General features: G+C 39.6%; 1 protein-coding gene across 5 annotated transcripts in view; it reads right to left on the bottom strand.

The window, feature by feature from the left end:
- The window catches only part of PAN3 (poly(A) specific ribonuclease subunit PAN3), a 129,952-nt gene that overhangs the window by 18,162 nt on the left and 88,689 nt on the right, over window positions 1-23,101 (bottom strand). For 2 of the 5 annotated variants that reach the window (XM_027064610.2, XM_027064613.2), the window contains 9 exons: window positions 19,671-19,918; window positions 18,488-18,544; window positions 17,134-17,238; window positions 15,992-16,049; window positions 8,645-8,806; window positions 8,291-8,407; window positions 8,099-8,200; window positions 3,915-4,080; window positions 2,679-2,769 (listed from right to left, as the gene is read on the bottom strand). In XM_027064610.2, coding sequence (XP_026920411.1) covers window positions 2,679-2,769; window positions 3,915-4,080; window positions 8,099-8,200; window positions 8,291-8,407; window positions 8,645-8,806; window positions 15,992-16,049; window positions 17,134-17,238; window positions 18,488-18,544; window positions 19,671-19,918 — 1,106 coding nt within the window. The remainder of the gene's footprint in view (window positions 1-2,678; window positions 2,770-3,914; window positions 4,081-8,098; window positions 8,201-8,290; window positions 8,408-8,644; window positions 8,807-15,991; window positions 16,050-17,133; window positions 17,239-18,487; window positions 18,545-19,670; window positions 19,919-23,101) is intronic. The other 3 variants (XM_027064612.2, XM_027064614.2, XM_027064611.2) reach the window with 2 other exon arrangements.

Below are 23,101 nucleotides of genomic sequence, written 5' to 3'. Positions count from 1 at the left end.
AAACTGAAAGTTGCTATTATTTATCAAGTGTCTGAGCAGCATGTACCAACACACAGCCTCCCAAACCCTTAAAACAACAGAATTTTCAGTTTAGCCCCACCCTCGATTGATGCTGTAACTAAACCTCCCACCTAGAACATTCCGGTATTCCCTAGTATGAGCCAGGAAAACAAAAGTCCAAGACAGCCGAAGGACTGGATGGGTTTTTAAAATAAGAACATCTGATTTTTGAGTGCGTCCCACCGCTTTCTAAAGCTGACTCAAGGTGGAATACGCACGTTTAGAAATAAAGTCTACAGGTCACATGATCCAGATTAAATTAGAACGGATTTGTTTTTAAGTAAGAGGTTAATGACGTCCTGCTTAAAATTAAGAGAGTTCAACATCATAAAAGCCCAATAACTCTCCTTTCCTTATTTGCCAGCTAAATAGTTTTCCGTTTGTTATTTTGCTTCTTACCTCCATCTGGTTTTTCCCCCCATTTGTTGAATTCTGGAGGTTTTCCCCCCACTCATTTTCAGTTTCTTCCTGATTCTTGATTTCTTGATTTTTCTGATTCTATCTATGGCTCTACTTATGTCCACTTTACTGAAAGTCAGTCTCTATTCACGTGTCTGAAACAGACTATGAAAAAGAGACTACAAGAAACAATGCACTCCTTTCTCACGTACCCTCTTCTCCGTAAAATCACAATCCCCCACTTGGGACTATCTTTAATTCTCTCCTTTACCTTGCTATATAAGCTGTGTGAAAAATCTTCCCCACATACATAACCCACCCCCCAAAATTAAGGAAAAGAAAGAAAAAGAAGGAAACCTGAGATACCCTTTTAGTGCTGGAAAATAAAGGGAAGGTGACAGCTGGCTGAAAGCAGGAGGCAGCTCCTAATTGACCAATCAACTGCCCCAAGTGCTTACTGAAGAGCTGTTTGTTTGGAACTCTGGGATTACTTTTCCTGCAAAAGAGTGTTTCAAGGTGGCTACCTATCACTAATGTAACTGAAACGATGTACCTCTACAAAGAAAAAATGGGAAATGATACTGCGACAGTACTCACAGAAAACCAAAATCAAACCAGCCTTATACTAGAAATTTTTTTTTAAAAAAAGGAACTCTATTCAGAAGAGACAAGAATGACATAGTGTAGTGCTGAACGTGTAAAAAAACAAAATGGCAAGGTGTTTCGTCTTTTAATGTCGACGTGGGGTTTCCAGATTCTTGCAACAGAGTTAGATGACTAGTTCCAAACAGTGTCTGATTTCTCCTCCAAAATTTTCCTGGATGTATATTTTAACAGCCAATACTTAGTCTCTCTTAGAAGCACAGAGATCAAGAAGAAAATTGTTCAGAGCCAGTCAGGCACTAGGTGGAAGACAGAAGAAGGAAAGTAGCTAAGAACCACCTAGAAAAGAAAGAGGAACAGAGCAAACCCCCTGAGGCAGAAGAAAGCTGCTGCTGGCAGAAAAAAGCAGTCAGATTCTTCTGTGCGCCGCCCACTAGATGGCGCTACCAACCAGGACAGCTTGGCTGCCGCCCAGTTTAGCTGGGGGGAGGGGGGGGAGATGGGTCACCTCCGCTTCCAACCCACACAGCTCAACGTGATGAGTGTGGCTCTACCTCTCGGGGACTACACTGTCCCCGGGCCAGCGGCAAGAGGTTAACGCATGAACTGGATCACTAGGCATCACTTAGACTCTACTTCTCATTCTGTCTCTTCCTTTTTGTTCAGAAACTTTGGCTTATAATTCAGCGAACTAAAATCTCTCAAAGATTTAAACTAAAGAAGTTGCAACAAGAAGGGTAAAGAAAAGGTAAAGTGTTTTTCTCCTGGACTTTCCACATAATTAAGAGATGCTGCCTTATATCAGACCTCTAAAGGTGAGTAAATGTTGAGAAACACCAAAAATTTCTTAACACAAAAAGAATGAATAATACGGTCTTAAAGTGGCAGCTGCATATCCTCCAAAAAGGTGGGAAGTATTGCAATACAGACGAAATGACCTGAAGTATTTACTTTATGTACACATCACCTGCACAGAGCAATTAAGGCAAAAGCAACTACACTTAACGTTCCTTGCAGAGATAGGCTCTTATTCTCTCACACCTTGTATTTATCAAGAAGTATGAAACGAACAGCTAAGACGAAGAACACAGAGGGGCCTAAACCTATGCTAGTATTATGACTAGACTAGAACCAGATTCTGATCGTGTAAAAGAAGGGAGTACGCAAAAGAAAAATTATTTAGAACATGTCGATACAACAATATTCCTTTGACAATATTTCCAAAATGTGTGGATTGGTGGTGGGACAGTATCTAAGAGTAAAAATAACAGCTGTGATTTTAACACATGAAACAAGTGGGAAAAAAAGTAAAATGTCACTGAATATGATCTATTCGCCAATTACTGTTTTTATCTATGTTGAGGACTTTCCCGACCACATAAACATATATTCCTCTGAACGCTTAGTCTCTGACACTGTCGTTAACTCTCTGCATTCCAACTGATAAGGACTCTGCACTACACACGGCAGTGATTAAGAAATACATGTTCAAAGCTGACCTAGAGACACCCCCAGAATACACTGAAATCTAGACTTAAAAGCCCCACTCCCAAATAAACAAAATCTTTAGAAAAAAAGCCTGACGTTGTTAAGTGTCCATGTTCACTCTTACTCACCTGGTACTGCGCCATTAATGCCAATGGATTATTATTCTGACTGTTATCAAATGTTAAAACATCAAAAACTCCAACACAATTTACTCGCAACCTTTAAAGACCAGAGAATTTAAACAAAATTATTAAACTGAGATTTTAAAAAAGTTCAGCATTTCCTATATTAGGAAGGATCTCAGAATCTTATCTAGTCTAACCTCCTATCCTACGCCCATATAACCCCTTTCAACCACCATTTTAGAGATGAGGAAATTAAGGCTCACAGATACCAAGCGATAGGCCTATGGGTGTAGAAGTCAGTAACTGATAAGGCCAGGACTGGACTGTTACTCACACCTTCGACTACCAGGCGAGTGGTCTTTTCACCACACCAAGCTGCTACTTTATCAGTGATTCACGAAAGAGAACTAATTAGCTTTCTAACGTTTACTGAAGATGTATTAGGCACCATTCACGTGTATTGATCATTCAGTTTTACATGTATTAGTCATTTAATCCTCTCAATAATCTTACGACACAGGTACCTTGTAAGTGTGGAAAGTAGAGATACCAATAGTCTTCTATGGTTGCTGCACACACAGAAGTTACAGAATTTGCTCAGGATCATACAGACAGCAACTAAGGAGACTCGGTATGATGAACCTGGCTAACCAGGTACCAGACCTTGAGCTCTTTGTGTTATGCTGTCCAAGAGAAGTCTCAAAATCACAGCAACTGAAACAAAACTCTGGTGAAGTCAAGGGCTGTGCTCCTTAACTTGGTTATCAGTGGTCGTCAAAGCACTGGACCCAATGAGCAGCAACAGTATCACATGAGAACTTGATGGAAATATAAATTCTCAGGCCCCACTTCAGATTCACTGAAGGAGAACTCTGGGAGTGGAGCCCCATCACGTGTGCTTATTAATGAGCCCTCCAGGCAATTCTGTTTCATGCTACAATCGGAGAACCACGGTTGTACATAGAAAAGGTATACGGATATCACTTCTACATCCAGCCCCTGACCCTAACTATGTATACGTCCCAAACTTTTACATGATTCCTGGTTAATGACCAGGCATTGTATTCTTAAGAATTCAGCTTTTTTTTTTTTTTAACTTACAAATGGACTCAAAGTCACAGCAATTCTTCTGGATGGAATATACGAAAAGGTAGAATTAAACGAATCATCATGCTTTGTTTACTAAACTGTCACAGGTTAGATGCTCAATGAAGAAGCCAAAACTCAAAATGGTGGTACCTTGTTTTGCCAGTTATCAGAATCTTTGTTGGGTCCATAACTCGACACGCCAAACCTGCTGTGTGAATGGTACGCAACGCAGAACTCAGTTGGACAATATAGGCCCAAATAAGAGATTCTGGCAATAATCCGGCATGCTGTCTGGGTAATGGTCCATCATGTTGACCTATACAGCAAATAAATAAAAAATGACACCTTTTAAGTAACCAACTAAGAGACTAAAGAAGTCGAACCAAAATTAACAAAGAAAATCCATGCATCATGGCACAACTTGTCAATATATACATACACATAAAATTTAAGTTCAGTCTGTTAGTAAGAGGAGACCCCCAACTCCCTATTCATGAGATTATACCTTTATGCTGTCAGCAGCAGCAGCACAACTCTCACCGAAATGTTTTCTGTGAACCTTGTAATTACTGAACAATAAAGAAAATTAAAGCATTTATATTTAATGTGAACCAAATAAGTGTAAATTCTGATCACAAACAGGAATGATGGATATTATTTTACTTAAAATGTGGATAATCCCGGCCTATGTTATTGCTCAGGCAGGTGAAAACTGCTCATTCTGTGCCTTGAAAGAAAAATAAAAGCCTCTACTATCATTGATGCTGAATGTTTTCTTATTCTCCTTAAACTGCTCGTCTCCTCTCTTACAGCCATGTTAGTTAGGATGACATCCGACTCATAAAAATATAAACGTAAAAACCTGAAGATCACTTATGTCTAATAATGAAACACAAAAATAATCTGATCTACCATGACAGTAATCATTTTGATTCTACCAACTCTTGTTTAAGTGCTTCCTCTTCTTTTGTAATGAGAGAGAGAGAGAGAGAGAGAGAGAGAGACAGAGAGAGACAGAGAGAATCCTAAGCAACCTCCAAGTCGGCAGAGAGCCCAATGCCACTGCGGGGCTCGATCCCACAATCCTGGGATCATGACCTGAGCCAAAATCAAGAGTCAGATGCTCAACCGACTAAGCCAGCCAGGTGCCCCTCAGTGCTTCTTGATACTATTTTCTGGGTCACTGTTAAGCCTTCCTTACACATCAGTGGAAAAGGAGCCACATAAATTTAACCCAGATTTTCTAATTCTTTCAGGGAATATGACCCCTTATAAATTGAATTCAAGTGTTCTTAGGGTTGTAAACAAATTTTTTGTGAATCAGGCATAAAAGCAACACAGTTAAATGGTTAATTGTGGAGATAACAAATAGCAAAATTTCTGGCTTGGGATAAAGTTTCCAAGGAAAAACAAATACAAAATTGAAAAGTTGCTCTCCCCCAATTTAGACAGATTAAAGATAGTACAATCTGGAAAACAGTGTCCAAAGTGGTGCTAGTGAGAACTGCCAAGACATCGTCAAAGAGGACTATGAAGAGTTTAAATAAAACTATTTGATAAATGTGGTAATAAGGAAAAGCAGTATTTACAGCCAACAGTGTTTTGCTTGCTCTGAGCCAGATTCTGTCTTTACCTGTATACTGTTAACAGCAGCAGAGTTACTTTACCCACGTTACCTCACTTCAAACGTTTTTTTTTTTTTTAAGTTTATTTTTATTTATTTTGAGAGAGAGGCAGAGAGCAAGCAGGGGAGGGGCAGAGAGAGAGAGGGAGACGGAATCCCAAGGAAGCTCCGCACTGTCAGCACAGAGCCTAGTGCGGGGCTCAAACTCACAAACCATGAGGATCATGACCTGAGCCAAAGTCAAGAGTTGGATGTTCAACCGAACGAGCCACCCAGGGTGCTCCTTCTTATCACAACCCTTATATAGGATGGTATGATTATTATTTCCATTTTCTAAATTAGTATATTTCTTATAATACAAAATGTTTTAGTTTGTGCTAAGTGAAAGAGTGTAAGAAAATATTAGACTTCCATCTATAGCTCTCCAAAATTATAATTTATCTTTTAACAGTTATAAAGGGAAACTAGAGAATTGCCTTGGAGTAGAAGTTGCTACAAATTAAAGGACGTATGCTATGTCCAGGGAAATTACTAGCATTCAAACAATACCTTTAAATAACAGAAAAAGGAGTGATTCGTGTGAAAATGTAAACATTTCAAAATGTATCAAATAGTCGGCTAACACCAAAAATAAAGATAAAAAAAAACAAAACTGGAAAGGAGTGCTAATATTCATGGTTCTCAACAGGGGTCCATTTTGCCCCTCTGGAAACATTTGGCAATGTAGGGAGGAGCTATTTTTGGCGTCACTACTGGAGAAGGGGCCTGCTACTGGCATCTAAAGGATAGAGGCCAGGGACACAGCTAAATATTGTGGAATGCACAGACAGCCCCCACAAAAATAATTATCCAGCCCTAGATGTCAACAGGGCTGAGGTTGAGAAACCCAGCTATAAATTAAAGCCAACAGTCATTTCACAGGTGCTACTACTAAAATAAACTTGAACAACTACAGCTATATCCATCTATAGGAAAAGTTATACCACATCCCCTTCAACAAAATTATGTATGTGTCTAAAGATGACACGGCAAAAGAAAAAAAAATGACCACACCATATGACCCGATTTTTAATGCCAAACAGCCATGTAACCACAGCTTTCTTCTTCCAACTGTCAGAAAGCAAAGTTACAAGTAAACAAAAGTAATATTTCGTCCACAATTCAAATCCTTAAAGGAGTCACAATCCAAAAGAGAATATACTGTGGACTCACATCTTTCTTCCTCCTTAATTTCTCTCAGTATGTGAGTCAAGAAAATCTTTAAAAGATTAAAAACTACAGTAAAAAATGCAATGCTTTAACTGTACTTCAATTAGTAAAATTTTTTAAGAGACTTCAATGCTTTTTCCCTGCCCCCAAACAAGAAAATGATACATACATTTTCCTTACCCAAATACCTAGTTAATCAACAAACATCTCAAAATGGATGACCTACCTACTTTGACTCTGAAGCAATTTACCCTCTAATAAACATTTATTAGAGCATAATTACAATATTTTGGTTCTCTTAAGTACTGGAACTATACATATTAGAAAATGTCCCATTAAAGTAAATGTTACCTGAAAATTTATTTTGAAGATTAATTCCTTAAGTAACATGCAGTCCTACCTTTTAAAAAAATTTGTTTAGGGAAATCACTTCATAAATGATATATAGTCACACTGGGCTATAATAAGAGAGTCATTAAGTTATATCCAGAAAATACAAAAGTTAGGGGGAAAATACTTATAACAAATGAAAGATGCCATGCTACAAAAATGATATAAAGAAAAGGAGGGGCGCCTGGGTGGCGCAGTCAGTTGGGCGTCCGACTTCAGCCAGGTCACGATCTCGCGGTCCGTGAGTTCGAGCCCTGCGTCAGGCTCTGGGCTGATGGCTCGGAGCCTGGAGCCTGTTTCCGATTCTGTGTCTCCCTCTCTCTCTGCCCCTCCCCCGTTCATGCTCTGTCTCTCTCTGTCCCAAAAATAAATAAACGTTGAAAAAAATAAATAAATAAATAAATAAAAAGAAAAGGAAACAATGTGACAGGAGACCAAAAAACAAAACAAAACAAAAAAACCAAGACTGGAAAGAAATATACCAAGAGAAAATGTGGTTGTACTTTGGGTGGTGAAGCTATAGGCGTTATTTTCCAAAATGCCTTTATCCAGAAAGCTTTGTAGTTTTATTTTATTTTTTTAATGTTTATTTATTTTTGAGAGCGAGAGAGAGAGAGAGAGAGAGAGAGCGAGTATGAGCGGGGAAGGGGCAGAGAGAGAGGGAGACACAGAATCTGAAGCGGGCTCCAGGCTCTGAGCTGCCAGCACAGAGCCCGATGTGGGGCCCGGACCCATGAACCTCAAGATCCCAACCTGAGGCCAAAGTCGGACGCTCAACCGACTGAGCCACCCTGGCGCCCCCAGAAAGCCTTGTAGTTTTAAAAGAAAAAAACCAAAATGTTTAAGAGGAAAACACTTTCACCACATTCTCGGTTATTTACATTTCAGACACCTCCACGAGTCTTTCACACCCTGCCTCCATACTCAGCCTATACACACAATACTCTATTTCCCAGCCGCTTATGGACTGGCTTCGATTCTTTGAGACGTTTCTTTTTTTAATGCGCTATGATCACAGAAACAAATTCACGTGCACTTTAAAATAGAAAACCACTCTTCCACAGAGCAAAGGCATTTGTCAAAATGAATCTTGCTTGCGTGTCTTTCTTACCCCACTTTCTCTTTGTGAAATAGGCATCAGCATTAGGGTCATTGAAGTGTCTGCTCATCATAGTCTCTCCTCCCGCATGGAAATCATATGCAAACACAAGGGCTTAAAATAAAACACAAAACACTCATTATTGCAAGCTGGCTTCAAGTAATGAAGCCCACAAAAGCAGAAAGACAAGTACAAATTACTCACAAGGCTCTGCAAATGCTTTAGTGGTAAATACTTCACGCAAGGTTACGATATTTGAGTGCTGAATTTTTTTCCACATATCGACCAACACCATGCACTTTGTGTTAACGAGACGAAAACCTATAAAAGGAAATTTTTTTCACTAAACTGCAAATGAAATCTCTCCTTTATTCCATCAGAATCGTGAAGAGAAGGCCATGTGATATATCATTTATGAGCTACTAATTTCCAAATGAAATAACAAATTTATTTATTATCCCTTATACACATATTAAATAAATAAATACATGCGGGAATATTTCAATAATCTTAGCCTCAACCCTATGCTTCAAAGACTGGCTAACTTATCTTCCGTACCGTGTATCCTCCGAAGGCAATACGGCAGATCGTCTTTGCTGTTTACAGCTTTGTAGCAAGATGTGATGTATCCAAAATTACTTGATTTCTGTATCCGGTTGGGCGGCGGCAGTGGTTCTAGAGGGAACAGGCTATGGTAGCTGTCAACTTCTGTAGGGACTGCTAGAGTAATTCGTAAAAGACAACTTTAACTTGCTGATATGCAGAAGTCTCTCAGAGCAAAAAAGAAATCGAATTTACCATAAACCACGGGTATCAAAACATACTTTTGAATTCTGGAACAGTGTCAACACTCATAACAATTCTATAAAAGAAAATGGTTTCATTATCAATAAAAAATAGGCATTACAGAACAACCAAAGAACCAGATTTCATACACTCAGAAAATTTTTTTAAAATTTCTTGCATAGGTTTCACACCCAGCCCAGGGCCCGACACGGGGCTTGAACTCATGACCCTGAGAGCAGGACTTGAGCCGAGATCGAGAGTAGGATGCTAAACGGACTGAGCCACCCAGGCGCCCCTTGAAAATATTTATCTTTTATAGCACCACACAACTTTTTGTTTCTCAGTTATTAGAAACAATTTGTGTTATCACTTACAGGTATTAAACATTTCTGATTTTGATTTTGCTTCTTAAAACACTTTGGTTTGCACAAAATATATTTAGACCATGGTGTTAAGCATATGAATTCTTGTTTTTTAAAACATACAGAAATTCAAAACAAGTAACATTAAATTGGAGAGTGTGTATGTGTAATGTATCTGTGGGTATATGTATGTATAAATATGGCAATCTATCAAGACTTTCAACCATTCAGTGGAAGGAACAGCACTGTTTTACTCCCTAGTAAAACATAAAAGAAAGAAAATGAAAACAACTTTATCCTCATGATTTCCACGTTCTTCAAAGCAAGAAAAATTATGTTTAAGAATAGCTGGGATAATGCATTGTAATTGGCTCATGATACTCTAGTCAGGCATTTAAAAAACTATTTATCTTGAATCCCAATCTGTCGTTTCTTATAAGGACTAAATAGGGGCGCCTGGATGGCTCAGTCAGCTTAAGCATCCAGATCGATTTGGGCTCAGGTCATGATCTCACGGTTCTGTAAGATCAAGCCTTGCATCGGGCTCTGTGCTGACAGCTCAAAGCCTGCTTGAGGTTCTCTCCCTCCCTCTCCCTCTCCGCCCCTCCCCTGCTCACTCGTGCTCTCTCTCTCTCTCAAAATAAATCACCATTAAAAAAAAAAAAAAAAAAGACTAACTGCATTCAGTGGTTGGTTTCTGTAAAGAGTACAGGCAATTTACTTTTCTTTTTAAAGTTTATTTATTTATTTTGAGAGAGACAGAAAACCAGAGTGGGGGAGGGACAGAGAGAGATGGGTGAGAGAGAATCCCAAGCAAGCTCTGCACTCTGAGTGCAGAGCCCGACACGGGACTAGATCCCACAAACTGTGAGATCATGACCTGAGCAGAAACCAAGAGTCCGAGGCTTAACCGACCGAGCCACCCAGGTGCCCCTATGTTTTCTTCTTTACCGCTCCCTATTTTCTGATACATACATGTATCAGTTTTGCAATTCAAAAAGAGGAGGATTTTTTTAATGCTTCAAATACAATCAAATTACATTTCCCAACGGAACAGCTTCCATTCTCCTAAATGTCTTGAATGACTTAGGAATACTCAAGAGATTTCAAATGAAAAGCAGGTAAGTGAACATGCACAGTACACACAGAAAACCTTCTAGAAAGAACACAGCAAGAACTTCAACAATGGTAACCTCTGAGTGGGAGCACTGTTATTCTCTTTACACTATGCCATACTTCCCAAACTTTTTACAATAAATATGTTTAGCACTATTTTTAAAACACGTCTGTGTTTAAAATAGGACTAATAATTTTTCACTGAATGCCTGTTAAGGAATACAGGTTAAAACTCTAATCAGAAAACTGTAACTCCAGAAGACAGGCTCATAATGGCCCTTCCGCCTTTGCTAAATTGACATTCACCATCTCTTTGGTTTCCAAACAACCACAGGGGACAGAACTCTCTATTTCATAAAGAAAATAAGGATCACACATCTAGAAAGGGAGTTGGGATGCAAACTCAGGGCTCTGATTCCAGAGTCTCGTGCTCTTAACCCCCAGACGGCATTTTGGCCAGAGTGCAAAAAACAGACACTGATTCAAACAGACACTAACTTTCAAAACAAGGTCACGTGACATATTCTACTGAAATAAAGGCAGTACAAGGGAAGTATACACACAAGGAAATGCAGCTGCAACTTTGCCCATTTATCTTTTATTTTAACAATCAGCGTAATTTCCACAAACAAATGATGAATAAATTTTGTTCCCTGGTTATTTCATGAGGAGCATCTAGTAAGAGAAATAATTAATTTCAAATTAGTGAAAAGGTAATGAGTGCCTACTCATTAATGAAATACAGGTTCTTATCAAGACAGGTTATTAATCAAAACAGGTTATTAATTTTGATTAATAAGGTCTTATTCAAGACAGGTCTTAATCAAGACAGGTTATTAACTTATTAATACAGGTATTAATGAAATACAGGTTCTTATCAAGACACTAAGAGAAAAATAAAGGACAGAGATCTATATGGAAACATAATACAGTACAAGGAAAACAGCTATTAAAAAAGTACAACTCACCATGGCACTGGTTCTTAAGCTTCAACACCCTTCAGAGTCACTGACAGTGATAACAATACACAGTTTGCTGGGCCCCATGCCCAGTTGTTTACTTAGTTGGTCTACAGTAGGGCCCGAGAATTTGCAATTCCAAGAAGTTTCCAGGTAATAATGAAAAGATGCTGCTGGGGCAAGGACCACATTCTGAGAAGCACTACGCATGGAAATACCCAGAAGGAAGCCATTCTCAAGGATCCTAGAAAAGATCTCACAGAGGATTTGGTATGTGTACTACAAACTGAAGGATGAGACTGCTCACAGTGATACTCCACAACGAGCGAATGAGCGCTTTGCTTTGTGGTGAGGGAGTAAACAGAACCACCACCGCCACCCAGGCCTCAATGCGTATACTGTGTTCAGGAACCGTGAAATCTCACGCGGTGGGAGAGCAGGGTGTATTACAGAAGAGGTACAACACGGAGAAAAGGCTGAGGGGGTTCTGTTGGGACTGGATCAGAGGGGAATATAAATGCTAGACTGAGGACCTGAAATTCACTACGCCAAGCAGCGGAGTCATAGCACCAGTGTGTGACAAAGAGATTGAGGGAGGGTCACAATCAGCTAAAAATTGTACCAACTCCTTTGTCCCTGTGTGCCCTTTCAAGCAAGGCTTGTCGAGTTCTCTGCGTCGCGGGGTGGAAAAAACCGTGCTTCCGTGGAAGACCATGGAGTATCCAATGGATGGCTTTCGATGTCTGATTCTGATGCCACGGAAGGGATTTTGCACCTCTGTAAACTGCACACGGGTAACTGGCAGCACCGCAGAAGAACGCCTGCCTCCTCCGTGGAAAAGCCAGTTTGCACACGCATTTCGATACCCCTGAGCTAGCAGTAACGGGCCCTACAACCGGCTCCCTCACGACTTAAATAAAATCTTCAAAACGTTCATTTTTATGTCTGTACATATGGTGTTACCTTGTTTCAGAAAGTCGTCTTTGAACACTACATTTCCCAGTCTACCCTGAAATGATCGTATGCAGCCTGATATTAACCTTAAAAAACCGAACGTTTCCACTGATAGGAATACTCACTGTCGTTTTGCTCTTCGTTTCCAGCTCAACTTAACAAATACATACAATTAAGTATGAATAAAGGGAACAGGGGGTGCCTAAATCACTGTTAGGCCATCAAAAATCAGACTGGGGATACCAACGTGTAAGATTATGGACAGAGCTGCATTCTTCACGTCAGCCCCAAGTTTCAGTCTGGGGTCCAATTCCACCAAGTAATAGTAAAAACAGTGATAAAAAATAAAATGAAATGTTAGTGTCTTTGCTCTATTCAACCCTACCTCCCCTCGAAGGACATATAAAATAATAGGTCCAATCTAAGATATCGAATGTCTGAGATTCACTACGGTTTCTCAACCTTGGCCCTACTGACATACCAGACTGGATCACTCTCTGTTGTCAGGGACTGGTCTGTGCACTGCAGGGTGTTCGGCAACCCACTGGTAGCCAGCAGCACCCCACCGCCAGCTGTGACAACCAAAACCGTTCCAGACACGACCAAATGACCCGTGATGGGGTAACCACTCCTGGTGCAGAAGCACTGATCTACAGGAAATAAATTATGACTTCAAACTTGAGAAGTACTAATCTGGTGGGAACATGAGCTATGAAATGGAAAACGGAGAGAAAAAAGACAGCAAGACCAAATATTAATGCATGGGTCAGCATGAGATGAAGATTGTAGTAAACAAAAGACATGAAAAAGATCAGTTAGAGCAGTGACCCCCCCCCCCAAAAAGCATTTACTAAGCCTTGTGGAACATGGGGCACAGAAGCGGATTAACCATAACCTTTAGTCTGTGACACTCAGATCACTGGCTCGTGTCTACATAAAGCCTGGTTTTATGTAGTTAATTATTCTTAATAGCAGAATAAGCATCTGCAAACTCAGTACTCATCAGACCTTTAACTTACATCTAAATTATGGTTCTCTTTACCAACCTCTGCCTTCCTTCTCTCACTTCCTTCCTTTTTTATGTGGCTGCATTGCACATAATATATACCTAAGCATATACACATACATTTACATAAATGTAAATATATGTATAAATTTTGGTTAACTTTGTAAAAAGGTAGTATGCTGCATATGGTCTCTTGCAACCCACTTTACTTACTAATCTTCTTCTGGGTTGTTGCAGCTCAGTGAACTTCCTTCCTTTCAGCTGCTGTACCACCTTCCATTAGCTGACAGCAGCACAGTTACTCTGGATTGATCAAAGTTTCTGCTATTTTGAGCGACAATGTTATGGACACTTCGTCATACATTTTGCGGCTGAAAACGTATAGGAGTCTGCCTGTTTCCAGAAGTGCTGGATCACGGGTTCACCCAACTTCCGCTCCCTACAGCAACGCACCAGAGAGCCTGTGGGTCCATATCCTAACACTTTACACGACTGCACTTCAAGATGGCAGCTTACCTGAACTCTCCCTAATCGTCAGTGATGGTTCACATCTCGTCACACATGTACTGCTCATGTGAATTTCCTTTCTTTACATGCCTATTCCTATCTTTTGGCCATTTTTCTGTTGAGTTTTTCATGCTCTTACTGAATTGTCTTTCTTATATTCTTTGTCAACCGTGTAAATATCTTCTTCCAGGTTTTTTCTTTACCGTGGGTATCTCTGGATTGCTTTTCAATTCTAACTTAGTAAAATTTAGCAGTATTTTCTCTAAGAGTCAGCAATCTTTGGCTCCTGCAGAAGAAATCTTTCCCTACTGATATGTTAAATCTATTCGCTAATATTGTATAGTATAAAAAGCTTTTAAAGTTTTGTACACAAGTGCCCACCCCCTCGCTTTGCCCTGGGCATTTCTTCCATTTGGCTGTCCCTGAGCTGTAGCCTCTACACACTAAACCAGCAACAGGTCCTAAAGTGAATCACTCTAGCAAATTACTGAACTGGTGCGGCGGGGTGTGGGGGGAGAGTGGTGTCAGTGGTTATGGAAACCCCCAAATTGGTAGTTGGTCAGAATGTGGGTAGCCTGGGAACCCCACCTTGGCGGGCATCTGAAATGGGAGTAGTCTGGTCAGACTGTGCCCTTAATAAATAATCCGTTAGGACATGAAGTAAATGCCAGAAGTATTATGAGTAAAAACAGCTCATATGCTTTGACTGCAATTATACTGCATCTATACATCAGTTTAGGAAAACTGACATCTTACTCATTATGTCTTCCTATTTATAATATAATATTTTGGGGGCACCTGGGTGGCTCAGTCGGTTGGCTGAGTGTCTGACTTCGGCTCAGGTGATCTCACGGTCCGTGAGTTCGAGCCCCGCATCGGGCTCTGGGCTGATGGCTCAGAGCCTGGAGCCTGCTTCAGATTCTGTGTCTCCCTCTCTCTCTGCCCCTCCCCCCTCATGCTCTGTCTCTCTCTCTGTCAAAAATAAACATTAAAAAAAAATTTTTTTTAATATATAATATTTTGCTCTAATTATTTATCTTACTTAATATCTCTTAGTAAGTCTCCCCCATTGAGATCGCACACATCTTTTGTTGCATTTATTCCCTAGCTGCTGATAAGCTGAAACCACTGTAAGTAGCATCTTTTCTTTTAATTACATTTAAGTTACTGGCTACTGGCCTACAGAAATTTAACTGACATATATTAATCTCGTATCCAGCTATTTCCTAAGCCCTATCATAATTTCAAGTTATGCCCAGCCTCTGGTCATATGACTTATACATGATTGCAGTCATAAAGACTGGAAAGGCAAAAATAAACCTACCTATTTTTCTTTTCTTCTTTTATCCCAGCTAAGACCTCAAAGACAGTGTTAAATAATTAAGGAAAATTCCAACCTGAATACTTTAAAGGTTATGACAGATCAGTTCCCTGTCCATCTAAACTGAAAAGATGGGTGTTAGGGCATAAGAGCTACATATTATTCCTTTTAATTCTTTAGCAATCAAGAAAATGCACAGTAGACTATGTTGAGTCCTTGATTACAACCACATGCTTTGCGATGATCTCTATGGCAAATATATTCCTACTGCATTATTTATAAAGTTTTGCTAAATTATACCAGATTTAATCTTGCTATATACAGAATAAGCTAGGCAAAGAGATTTTAATGGACTCTGAGAAACACTGTGGTACAGTCAGAAAAACCTAGCTTTAAATCCTGACTGACCAGCTGATTACTAGCCATCAGTGCTAAAGGCAAATTACTTAGCCTTCCTGTCAACCTCAGTTTTCCTCATACGTAAGAGGGAGAGGACAGTATTCGTGTCAATGTCATAGGATTTTTATGAGGAAGAAAGTAAGACCTATAAAGAATCAGCACATTATCTGGTACACCATAGTTTCAAAAGTAATAATTACCTTCCCTGTCTATTTAAGTACCCATACTTTATCAAGTTTCAGGAAACAATACTCTAATGCACAATGAGGTAAATCACCACGAATTTTAAAACCAGCAACTTTTTTGACAAACTAGAATACTGTCACATGGAGAACTGAAACGGACTAGATGATCAGTGGCATCTTGGAACTCTTCAAAAGTAGATTTCAAATAAATACACTCATAAAATTGTAACTAGCTGTTCAAGGCATAAAAACATGTACATCGAGATCCTAATAACCTTTAAAAGGAAGGATGAACCAACTCGCATTTTACCTGGCATATCTGCTTGGTCGATTTGAGCCATTGTTATTAAATGCCTGTTAATCAGCTCCTAAGAAAAGAAAACAAGTATATTTACATATAAACAGAGCTTCTAAAATCTGATTTTCTTATTATAAGTAAATAAGTATTAATACTTTTTCATATGCACACTTTTTGATGTCGACAACATGAAATGACATTTCTAATAACGATAAAACGTCTAAATTCCAGGCCTGGAGAGACCTGCCCATAATTAAGGTTGGGGTTAAGTAGCTATGCTTTGACCCAAAGCACGTAACTATAACTCTGTGGCTGAAGACAAGGCCTACCCTAAGCTCGTCAATAATTTATTCATCAACATTATACTGGTACAACTTCTGTGAAATAACATTTTTTTTCTGAGATTATAAGTATAAAATGAAATTCTACGTATCAAATAATATCCAGCTGTTTACCTAAAAAAAAAAAATTGTTTTATAAAACCTACTTTATAGAAAATATTAAGCTCTATTACTTTTTAAAAAAATGTTTAAAGTTTATTTATATTTGAGAGACACAAGGGGGGGGCGGTGGCAGAGAGAGCCGAGAGAGGGCGGTCAGGGGGAGGGGGAGAATCCCAAGCAGGCTCCATGCTGTCAGCACAGAGCTGGACACGGGACTCGAACTCACAAAACTGAGATCATGACCTGAGCCAAAACCAAGAGCTGGAAGCTTAACTGACTCAGCCCAGCCACCCAGGTGCCCCAATATTAAGCTATTTTAAAATGAGGTTTATTTCTAGGCCAAACTACTTATTCTCAACCTCCAGATATTAACAAAAAGTGGTCTGAAGGTTAGAGACCATTTCAATGATTTATAGATATCAGAGACCTTTCAATGCACAGGATACGAAGTGCAAAAAGGTGGCCCATTTAAGTAGCTATTTATTCTGTTTTACGTCCTAACACATACTGATCTACAAATTTTCTTGAAAAACCGGTTTCCTTAAATAAATATGCCAATTAGGACTCATACACTCTACATTCTGGCTGCTTTAGTGCATTCAGCATGTTTGATCACATGATCTCATTTGAAAAGAGCTCTGTTCTTTCTCTGGCTCGTCGTTACAGCACAACAGCCATTACGGATTCCCCCCAGGAACTCTGAGAGCCTACCTGTCGGAGTTCGTCGGCCATGAAGAAGGAGGGTGCATTTGCTTTTGGTTGCATGTAGGCAACATGAGGTGCAGTTGGAGGATATATGTGGTAGTTTGGAAATACCTAAAAAAGGCGGGGGGGGGGGGGGAAATGTAATAACCAACCTTTCTCACTCGATAAGCTTTATCATTGTTTCGGTAAAGCTGTAAGCTTTAAATGACAGCGATAGATAAACGGATACGTTTTCATCTTTAAATCATAGTGAACTAATAAGCACCTTAGAGGACAGCTGTTGTCGGGACACTTTCAGAATGAACTCACTTTATACAAATAATCTTGTAGTAATCAATTTAAAAGTCTGACGAGAAAGGAAACATTCCTTCGGACACAGTAAAACCTAGCTTCCAAGGAGAGGCCAAAGCTGCACTTTGGAAGAGGTTATGTAGTCCGTCAGCATTTTTTAAAGCAGCGGGAAGAGAGAAGAAAGCCGGTGACAGAGGTGTCTGGATGCGGTCAGATAACGAGGTAACCCTGCCCTGGCTCCCCAAAGAACCACCCCCTTGCAAGGGCTTTTCGTGGCCAACCTAGACAGACTGCTGCGTCCACACTGGTAAGCACCTCACACTGCAACAGTGAGGAGGACGGACCGACGGACTGACTCTGGGTCTGGTCCGCGGCTCAGGCGAACGGAAGAGTGAACAGTCTATTTAAATACCACCTTCAGGGCAAAACTATGGCAAAGTTACCGAATCTGCTTCAAGCCTCTTTGCTCTCATTTTTCCGAGTGGACTTTTCCCCACCCCCTGGCTTCTTCTCTTCTGCCTCTGCCTCTCCTTCCTCTTCACCGGCCCCTGATACAAAATAAACGTACATTCTAAACTATCTTTTCCTTTTTCCTTTTTAAAAAGCTGAAACAAAAGCTTTGTTTTTCGTCTTTGTAAAATGAATTCAGCTGATTCCTGCTGCCCTCAGATAATTATTCTGCTCTGGATCTCAACCAGGAAGTGGTTTTGCAACACCTGTGTGTATGGTTTCCTTTAACCTATATCCGCAGGGAGAAGATTTCCTTTGTCTTGCCTCGGTTTTCTTACACCAGAGAGCACAGTTTGGCTTAATTAGCTCAAGTTCACCATGAGCACATTTCTAACAGTGGTCTGAAGGGTAAAAACATCATAAAAAATGTGCCCTATGTAATCTCTACAAAAACAGCTGAGAGAGTTTTGTGACAAAAGAACCTCTTTATAGATTAAACTAAAGTACTTTCTACAAATATGCTACAATAAAAATGTAAATAATTATAATAAACCCCCAGAAAAGGTAACACATTGATGGAATTCTTACTTGAAAGAACCAAGGAAAGTCTCTACTCTACCTCAATTATTTGACCTTCTGTTCGGCAAGCTGTTCTGTGATAATTTTTGAAAGATCTCTGACCAAAAACAAAACAAAACAGAACAAGACTATTAGCTATTTATTAGTTTTTGAAACATTTTACATAATTTACAAGTACTTCTATAAATGTTTTCACTAAATTATTGTCCCCATTTACAACTGGGGAAATGGTCTCAGAGGTACTAAGATTCAAAAGTCACAAAACAACGGCAGGACCGGGAGGGACTCTTAAAAAAACATAAAAGAACTCTGCCATCTTTCCTTTCAAATTGCCTTTTAGTAAACCATTAATCAAAATAAGCCATTAGTTTAACTTGTGAGATCGAAATCTGCTTACTAAAATCCAAGCATACTTTTCATCGAAACCTATGCTCTGTAGTTATGTCAAATGTCTACCATTTAGATCATTTCTCCTACCTTAACGGAACTTGGCTCTCGAACTCACAAGCTCTTCATCCACTACTTATTTCACCATACCAGTTAAAAAACAATTTTTTGACATAGCCAGAATGAAGCAAAGAGATACAATTTATGGAACACGACGACACTTCCCTCTTTGCCCTTTCCCCTCTCTCCCTCTGCCTTCCTTTGGTAGCTCTTTCTTCATGCACTGATCAGGGTTTCCCCCGCTGGGCTTCCTCCTTCCTTACCAATAACCCACACTGGAAGCCCCTTATCATCATGTGTCCTCCACTATCCAGAGGTCTAGAGATTAAATCATTGCCTCACCTGAAGCAAGAGTTGATCATCAGTTTGTTTTTAGTGACTACCGTAAGAAACCATCTACTTTCTCCAAGTTCTTACCAGGGGTAAAACTACGTACAGCTACAAACAAACGCAGCAAACATCAACTCCAGCTAGCACTAGCACAAGGTAACCCCATGAGCAAACGTGCCATAAAGTACTCAACTAGAGCCAGAATATAGTCTGATTGGTGATTAAACCCGGTTCTGTCTCAACTGGAGTTATTATTAATACAGAAAGTTTACTCTGAAGAGATAAGAAGAGGTCAGGATCATCGTCTAAGTTAGAAAAGTAAGTACGTTTTCACATCACAATAAAAATACGCGGGGGGGGGGGGGGGGGGGGGGGCTCCTCACTAATCTCATTATCAAGAAGGCTGCTGTAAGACCACTCTCACTTCTCCCGTCGTGTAGACGTACCATTCCAGTCAAAGGTGCTGGGGTTGCGTCTGTATAGAAGTAGGTCGTCCCACCGACAGTTTCCTTTTGGATCACCTGACCAGAAGATGGAGTCTGAGAAACAGGATTATTAACAGATGCAGAGGCACTAGAAGGCACCATGTAGTTTGCTGGATTTGGAGTGTGACTTCTTCTTCTGGGCGCAGGAGAAGTATGTGGAGTGATCTTGGGAGAATGAAGAGGAGAAGATCCGGCAGACAAGGACATTCCTGAAGAAGACGTGAAAATGTTTCTTAGGAGCAAAAACTGGTTTTAGAGAAAAAGGTCTGGAAAATAAAATGCAAACATGCATTGGGAAGAAACATCCTCTTTAGCAAATTCTTTCAGTGCAAAAATAAAAGCCATGATTTTATCTTGGTTTGTTTTAGAGAAAGCTCTGATGAAAGCAAGTGTAAAGACGTTTCTTTTTTTCAAACATAGCCATTTCCAAATAAGCTAGGAAATTTATTGCAAGAATAGTCTCCTCCATATCAAGGTTTACATGAGAAACTTCAATAGTAAGAATCCTCGGTAATTTAACAAACTAATTTTATGGAAAAATGAGAAATAAGCAACTGGGACTCTCAAAAAGCCTTTTTATAAGCCTTTAATAAAAGCCTTTCTTTCATCAAGGGCTCAATTCCTTTTTCGCAAAGAATCATTTAAAACTATGGCTATTAACACAAATACCACCTTATCCTCCAGTAGTATAGTTTTAAAAATCAAACTATTTAATGAGATTTACTAGATTTCTTTTGGCCAAATACAGTTAACAGAATGGTTTGAAAAAGCAAAACAATGAAGTCTAGTCTCAGCTGAAGTACATGGCAGCTTACACACTATTACTTTCGAATCAAGCGGTACACTGGTTTTATGCCTTTTGTCTTTCAACTCTAAATAGGCACACGCTAAAACGAATGAAAACTTCTGCGGATGTGTGCCCTGTAGCATTAGGTCAAATGATGCCACGAGATTTCAGTGGCAGTTTTATGCAAACACAACTAGAAGAAATCATTATATGTAGGGCATCCTCTATGAGGATTCTAATGTGACGAAAGGGAAAGGACAATTGTCGTAACCCTTCAGGCGATTCCAACTAGCCGAGAAAACAAGTCCAGGTCACATGTAAAAGACATAAAATGACTTACAGAAACACTCCACTGTAAATTAACATACTGCAAACTACATGCATAAATGCAGATGGAATGCAAGTTAATTAAAACCAGGTAGAATCAATCAAAGGCTTAATGGAGGTGATCAGTTCTGAGCAGAGACTGAAAAGAATTTCTAGAGCTATAGGTACACTTCTTTAAAAAACTCAGCTTACTCCCCGAACTACTGTGTGGCCGCGGGGAGTAACTAAAACACACACCTTTAAAGTAATATGCCACCTCACAATGCAAGAAAAAAGTTTACCAAAATGCCTCTCGTCGGAGAAATATGATTAACAGGGACATGAATTTCAATTTTGAGAAATTCATAAAACACCAACACTGTGTTTTGGACAGATGTAGGTGGACAAAAATAAGGCGAGAACTGAGATAACACTTATCTCTACTCGGGATAGCCCTTTCCACTTTCTAAAGAGCCTTAAGGTAATTATTCTGATTTTCTGAGCAACTAAATGAGTTTGGAAGGCGAGGCAGGTCAAGTTACAAGCACCACAGTACAGAAGTCAGACATGAAGAGGTTCTGACTTGACCAGTGTGACATTTGTGCAAAGTCAACAGGAAAGCCAAGACTCAAAGCCAGGTCTCCAGACTCCAAATGGGACAGTCGTACCGCTATAATACAATGTCTACTGCACTGACATGAAAACAGGCCGGGCATTCTCAAGCGTGTCTTAAATGTATCTAAGAGAAACGCTAAAAATCTAAACCCCCGTTTAAAAAAACCAGTATTTATAAGGAAACCAAGCTACTATATTAAGATATAAGCTTATTTTTTTAAAAAAACTGTTCCAGAGTTCTCTGTGTTTTCTTAACTCTGTATTACACATCGAATTGCAGGTTAATCCATACAGCAAAAAATTGAATTATTTAACTATCTTTGAAAGATAAATACTCCCCACTTACCTAATATGAAATGCATTTAAGAGTTTTCCTAAGCTAGTATTCCAAGTCTTTCCAAGATAAAATTGGCCAAGTCATCAAAGATAAGCGAACGTGTTTACTACCTTTAAGTTAAATAGCAGCAAGAAATACAGCTACCAATTCTTGAGCACTTTCCACGGGGCAGGCACTAATAAAAGTACTTCATATACATCAGTCTGTTCAACCCTCACAACAACCCTGTGAGGTAGGTATGTCATATTCACCTCACTGCAAAGGAAACTAACATTAAAAAAGTTTTTAAACTTATTCTAAGGACAAATACAGGCTGTTAAACAAAAGAATCAAGACTCAAACTCCGATCTATTCGATTCCAAAGCCTGTGCTCTTAGTCAATATGCTCTACGGTCGCCCGGTTCCTAAGTCCTGTACTAGAGGGCAGAAAGGGGTCCATTACTTGTAGTAGTAACATGAGCAACTACATAAGCCACGTGGGGTGGCGGAGGTGCAGCACGGGGTGAAGGGAAAAATCTTGACACCAAAGTAGGTGTGTAAGTGAGACAGAAGGTACACTATCTCCTGAAGGCTCAATACATGGGGAAAGATTACCAAAAACAATCAGTGGTCAATTAAGAAGGAAATTCATGCACAGAATTTAGAAGTTATAAGTAGCCAGCTTTCTATGAAATTGTCAATGTTGTAGCTGTTCTAAAACAAAGTTACAACACTGACATTTGCCTTCACGTATCTGAGCTGAGGCAGGTAAGTTATTTAAATACATTCAAAAGAAAGCATGTACACTGTGAAGTACCACCACCCACAGGGGTAACAGGATATTTAAATGCACAGGAAGCTAGAAATGAAATGAACCCCAAATTACCAAAACATCAAACCTAGCCACATAAGGCACAGCTTTGTGCCACCAGAATATTTTACAAACATGTTAAAGAACTGAGTACAATATGCACATAGCTGCTCGAAGAGAGGTATTCTGTACTTTCCTATGAAGACAATAGCCACAACTCACTCACTACCAACTGCCCATATACAAGACTAAATTACAAACAGCACAAAGGAGTGGAACCATACTCCAGAAATGAGTAGTTAAAAGTAAAGATGAATGAAAACGAACAGGTTTGATTTCATCTCTCTCACATGTAAATACTCCTTTAGAAGTTCGCTCTTTCCATATACAGGGGGAAGGCCTACTTGTAGTAATTCCCACACCAGTGCCTTGCTGTTAACCGGTACTCGATCACCAGAACTCTTAAGCAAATATAGAAACCACTGAGGATACCATTAAGAGACAATATGGAAGAATGGAAATTTGTACTTAAAAAAAAAAGATGATTCAGAAACATT

Source organism: Acinonyx jubatus, chromosome A1, assembly GCF_027475565.1.
Source record: "Acinonyx jubatus isolate Ajub_Pintada_27869175 chromosome A1, VMU_Ajub_asm_v1.0, whole genome shotgun sequence".
NCBI lineage: Eukaryota > Metazoa > Chordata > Mammalia > Carnivora > Felidae > Acinonyx > Acinonyx jubatus.
This window is presented reverse-complemented; position numbering and strand designations above follow the sequence as displayed.